The following is a 6,000-nucleotide window of genomic DNA, read 5'->3' as shown; positions in this document are numbered from 1 at the left end:
AGTATACTAAATTATTTTGGGTATGGGACACCCAGACACACACTTGAACTCCATTGACATTACAACTCCCATCGCTGACCACCACATTTTTTGCACTGCATATTTCCCCGAAATTATTTTTAACGCAATTAGTTTGGAAACGTCTATTTAGTTGTAGGGATTGTTTTTTCACGCCCATATTTTAAATGTACTATTATTGTACAAAGTAATATGTATTTTTTAGTTAGTAAACACGTATGCATCTCATTAGAATACACAATCTTTAAAATATATTGAAAAATAATGTATAATATTTGAGTTTACGGTGAATGAAAAACAACATCATCTTTTAATACAATGGAACAAACCATTGTAAATTGAAAACGAAGATCACAGTTCGTGTGTGGACTTCAATCAGCACACACGGAATTCGCTTGAAAATGGACATACAAGTTCGTGGTAGTTTTAATAACAGGAACATTATTAGTATAAATGTTCTTTTGAAAGACATATTCTATAAAACCTCATAGGCCTAGACGAGACTATTACAAGATCCAAGGACAGCATGAGTATTTCTTTTTTAAACTATTCAAGTTCACCGCCCGCAAGCCTCCTCGGGATTTGCCTTCTGCTGCTGCTGGGTTGTTAGGAACACTTGAAAGGGGATGGAATCACCTTGATTGATGACGTACAATTGTTAATGTTAGGGGTAGGTCGCTAACACTATTGTTACTTGATAACAAGTCAAGTCTTTGTCACTTGTTCTAAATTGCTTTTGTTACATTCAACAATGTCGGAGGATTAGAAGAAGATCTCCAGCATCGCTTCAAGGGGACGATTGACGAAAGAAAGTATGCATTCGTTAGCAACAGGACGCGACAGCTAGCTAAAAACTGTGTGTGTGTTTATTGCATTCTATCTTGACTTGATTGCATAAAGGGCCTACAATTACGGTACAAAGTACAGCAAACTTTACACAGCCAGGTAGTACAGTAGAAGTACAGAACAACTAAAAAGTACTATTTGTTACAAATAAATAGAGGTTTATTTTTTTTGCTGCTCCATTATGTAAATATATAGTTTGAAGGATATAATTGATCGGTAAGAAAGAAGTTCATACAACTTGTTTGATTGAACACATTTTAGAGACAAAATGTTAAAAGACTTTCCTGATAAATACAGAGGATTGGATTTGAGTTTAGATGACTCTACTTTTGGAGACTCATCGCCAAAAGATGATGAATTATTTGGAACGGAAGCATTAATGAATAGTACAAGCTCAAGCAGACAAGAAAACAATGAGAAAAAAATTCACAGAACAACAAGTTCAACTTTATCAGGGATTTCAATAGACAGTTCAATCCGGTAGGTTGTGTAGAATATGCCTTTTTTAAACGGTAAAGTTTCTAATTAACAAATGAAATGTAGTCTTGTATTCTACTTCTTCTTGTGTCTTGACCTTTTGTTTATAAGATTTATTTAATGGTCATCTCCAGGTCTGGCTGTAGCTGAAATCCTAACAATTATTCAGGACAGAGCTTTATCACACATCATTAATAATACTTAATAGTGTAGTTGATGTCAAGACTTGACCTCTCAAAAGTGGAAACCACCGGCCACTCTTCAAAATCCATATTCTTATTTTCCCAATAGACGTCCTAACACTACAATAATCAATTTATACTGTATTTTACAATACGAGATATCCACAACTTGGATAGCTCTTGAAGACTATCTCAGTTTCCAAGCAGATTCATACGAAAACTGATTTTAACTAAATTTGCTGTTTATACTTTAATTTTTCAGTAGTTGGCGCAGTATGCAAGCACATTTTTGTTTAAAAAATGTGACATTTGCAAGTGTGTTTTGAATGAAATTTTAACAAAATAAAGCAACAAAATCTGTTTTAAAATATTTTACAAATATATTCATTAATATATTTTGAAAAGCTAATAATGCTTGACTTAATTCATATAGGAAAGAATTAATGTTCTTTAAATAAAAATAATGAACATTTTCAATTTCAGAGCATGAATTTATTTTAACGCTTATTAATAGGAATAAAGTATTGTAGGCTTTGAAAACAAACCCAGATGTTATTAATAAACTCTACCTAGTTAAACAATTGCAAGAAATCGATGGCCAAGTGAGTCTACTTATAGAAGCCAAGTAAATATAGCAACATGTACTGAATTGATTTATTGACTATTGTATTTTATTGTTATTAATTATCCTGTGTACCCGATCATGGAGAATGTACATACTGTAGTTTTCTCAATGATCAAATACAGGTCTTTAAATTCACACAAGCAAACTAGCAATTTGTTAAGTTGATTTGTCATAATTGCTAGTTAAAAATTTCAAAGCTACAGTATATTGTGTTTGTTTTAATCTTTTTTTTAATATAGTTTACGATTTAGTCTAGCAAAGGTATTTTATTTGCGAAATTCTGTGAATTATTAATTTACCAAAACAGTGCTATATTGGGTTGCTCATTTTGTTAGTTTTGAATTTACATCTAGGTTGACTAGGGATTAAAAATTAAATTTCAAACCCTGACAAATATAAAATGTATTCATTTTGTATGTTATGTACAGTAACTGTATTCTGTATAGGAAACATACTTCTTACCCTATAATATTTTAATAATACACAATTTTGTAAAACTTATTACAGTAAAAGTAATATAATTATATCAGTGTGATACCTATACTATCCCTCAACCCCCCCCCCCCCACACACATTTTTTCTCTATATTTATTTCTCTATATTTTATTTTTTTCTCTATTAGTATTATACAAAATTAATCATTTGAATAAATCTTTTTTCAATTTTTTTTCTTTCATTCAAGGAGTACGTTAAATTCTGCAACTTCGCAACTAGATGATGCGGATGTTGAAGATGGAGCTAATGTAAGAGTAGTTGCAAGGTACAGTTTAAATTTGTAATTTGAATAATCGGACAGTAGGCCTACTGAGATACTGTACATACCTCCCTGGATACAGTACGTAGTAGGCCTACTGAGATACATACCTCCCTGGATACAGTACGTAATATTAAAGTACATTTTAAGTTTGCATTCAAAACATATCATATTCTATAGAGCTCGTATTATGTAAAACTTAACTTCCTAAAAAAGGTATTAACTGTAAATAGCACATTAATGAAAGTGTATGAAAAATCGTTATGTTTGTGTTGTCATTCCGCATGGCCCGAGGTGCTGCACTTTGAACTAAATCAATCAACTCATAGTTCTTTTAAACAATAAGATAAGTCCACCACCGGTTAGTCCCCTGCATATCAGATATACTGTATATCGTAATGATGTTTAAGTCAATATTTGCATTTTCCATTTAACGATTGAACTGAATGATATGAAACTATATAAATATATTATTAATAAGTAATGTATTAATCGCATCCATGCATGTGTGCAAATAGTTATGAACCATAGAAATGCTTTTTTGTGGTTAACTTAAATAATGCTGTTAACTTAATAATGCTGTTATTGGTATTAAGACCATCCATTGGCCCTATTGATTAATTTGTCATATTTCTGACCTATTTCTATTCTTTGAATAGTAACACAATCTGGAGTACCCACAAGCAAACAGCTTTGATGATGTTTTTTCGTTTTTTTTCATGTGTTGTATTCTTCTTCGCAACAAAAAGACAAATTTCATACTTTTTGTAATTGTTTGTATTTATTCAATTTCTGCCATTACAAAGAAGACTAAACAATTATAAAAGGAGGCACAGAAAGACCAAACAGGTGCTAAATACCTATACTAGTTGGTCAACCCAGAACAGAGCACAGAAAAAAAAAGAAAAAATTAAATAAATAAATTCGTTCTACAATTAAAGCATCTACAAGAAAGCGACCAACTACACACATTTTCAATATCAAAATTATTTAAAAAATAAATATTGAGATAATTTTAGTAATTTGGTTTTAAAAGAACTAACAGAAATATTAATATGATTTTAAATGTATTGTCCCTTTGACTAATTCCAAAAAAATTTAAAAAAAAAGATTTTGAAAAAAAGTGAGTCATTTAGAAGTATCATAATAGTTATTAACTTTCACAAAAAATTAGTCGAAAAAAAATTTATTTTACTGAAATACAGACGTTTTTTTGTTCAAAAAATAACTTTGACTTCCGGACCAGTCAAAGTTTTCGATCAAAACATATCTCATAATGCAACACGCTTGTTTGGCTTGAACACCTTCTCAACCGTGACGAGTTGTAAACAATCCTAATTAGCATCATGCATAATGCATACTCATGATTTGAAATCTTTGTTTACTTTCGATCGCGACAATTTTCCAGACGACATTTAATCAAATTAATTTATCTGTTAATTATGTAAACTTGTTGTTTTTGGCTCGAATTTTTGACTTAAAGTGAATAACTTTATTACTTTGATGTGGCCAATTTAAATTTAGAATATTCTGACCTTCATTTTTTTGTGTTTTAAGGGACAATACATCTTTAAATAAATTGTCAGTATTAATTATATTAGAATTGAATATCTTAAAAAGAAAAACGATATCAGTATAAAGTGACTGTACTACTTTGGTTTGTATGACAATATAAGATCTGTATCTGTATGATGAAAAGAATAAGCAAAATAGCCTATAAAAAATCACATGCCCTTTGAAATTATTTTTTTAAAGCCTGGTTCGTACTAGAGACGCAACTGCTTGTGATTGGTCGCATCACGTTGCGTTACATCCATGTGTTGCGTTTGCCATGAGAACCAAACATTAGATAACAATGGAGAAAATAAATTGATATTATTTACTAACTGTACTGTACACTGGACACAGTGGCTCATCACTGTGGTGAGTGATACACTACACTCTTCCTCAGTACAGTGTAGTGGAGCTGTATCTTGGTGGTTAACATGCTTGCCTTCCAATCACAAGGTTCAGGGTTCAATCATGACTTAATGCCAGGGTTGTAACTCACAACTCTTTCAACTCCACTAAGCCTTAAATGATACAGTACTATTTCATTGATTTTCATTTACGAGTTTGTGCTTGATTGTGGATGCGTACAGTATGAAATAAAAAAATAATAAATAGATAAAAAAAATCAATGAATACACTGGTCATAAAATGAACTCAACAATATCCACGTCTGCCATATAATTAAATAATTTATCCTGCAAAAATTAAATAATAACGACTGATAATGATGATCATCAGTGTTCTTCATTTATGCAGTGATTTACAGGTGGCTTGGTGATAGCAACAATAGTGTTTATCAAGGCATGTTGCCTTTCAAAGCACCTGTTCCATAGCTTGCTCCTTCCTGTTTACGTGGTCGCTTTTAAATTACCTGTGTTAACAAATTAACAATGATAACAGAGAATATCAAATGCGTATTGCAGTGTGTCTGGCATTTTGAAATGTTAATACTGTAACATAATTTTATGTACAGTAAACATTGATTAATTATGTTCAAGCAAATTTATATAATTAATTACCAAGGATGAAATTGTGCTGGCCAGATGTGGACAGGACATTAAGATTTTGTACTCCTACCCATTCTAAAGCTCTGTCCACACTATCAAAAACATGTGACAAAAAAAGTTGTAATGAGCATATGTACATTATGATTTCATATCACTACCATATTTAATCATATCACTACAACCGTATTTGGGCACTTCACACTTTGTCAATCTAGTTTGTTAGTGTAGACAGAGTTTAAATCATTTTAATTTCTTCCACTCTTGGCACCTGGAAGTAACCTGTTTTAATATTATGTCTCTCAGTCTTACCCGCCCTTTATATTTTTGACCTGTCCCTAAACTTTTCTACATTCTGATTAGCATAGGAAAAAAAAGGAAAATTTTGTAAAAAAATATTTGGATAAAGATTCTGTCAGATTCTACGGTAATTTCTTCTTTTTCAACCAACAAGAAAAAACATTTTAACATAATTTTCTTACTATTACTAATTGCAACACCACTTTAGTTACTAAAATAAAAATAAAACTATTCACAAAAAGA

The 6,000-nt window shown here is 31.0% G+C and overlaps 1 protein-coding gene across 1 annotated transcript in view; it reads left to right on the top strand.

Moving 5' to 3' along the window:
* The first annotated feature begins 424 nt into the window (after positions 1-424).
* The window catches only part of LOC140044470 (uncharacterized), a 28,061-nt gene continuing 22,485 nt past the window's right edge, over positions 425-6,000 (top strand). The window contains exons 1-2 of the mRNA XM_072088989.1: positions 425-1,344; positions 2,831-2,908. Coding sequence (XP_071945090.1) covers positions 1,133-1,344; positions 2,831-2,908 — 290 coding nt within the window. The 5' untranslated portion in view covers positions 425-1,132. The remainder of the gene's footprint in view (positions 1,345-2,830; positions 2,909-6,000) is intronic.

The sequence above is a fragment of the Antedon mediterranea genome, chromosome 3 (assembly GCF_964355755.1).
Source record: "Antedon mediterranea chromosome 3, ecAntMedi1.1, whole genome shotgun sequence".
Lineage (NCBI taxonomy): Eukaryota > Metazoa > Echinodermata > Crinoidea > Comatulida > Antedonidae > Antedon > Antedon mediterranea.
Note: the sequence above shows the minus strand (reverse complement) of the source record. Positions and strands in the feature narration are given on the sequence as shown.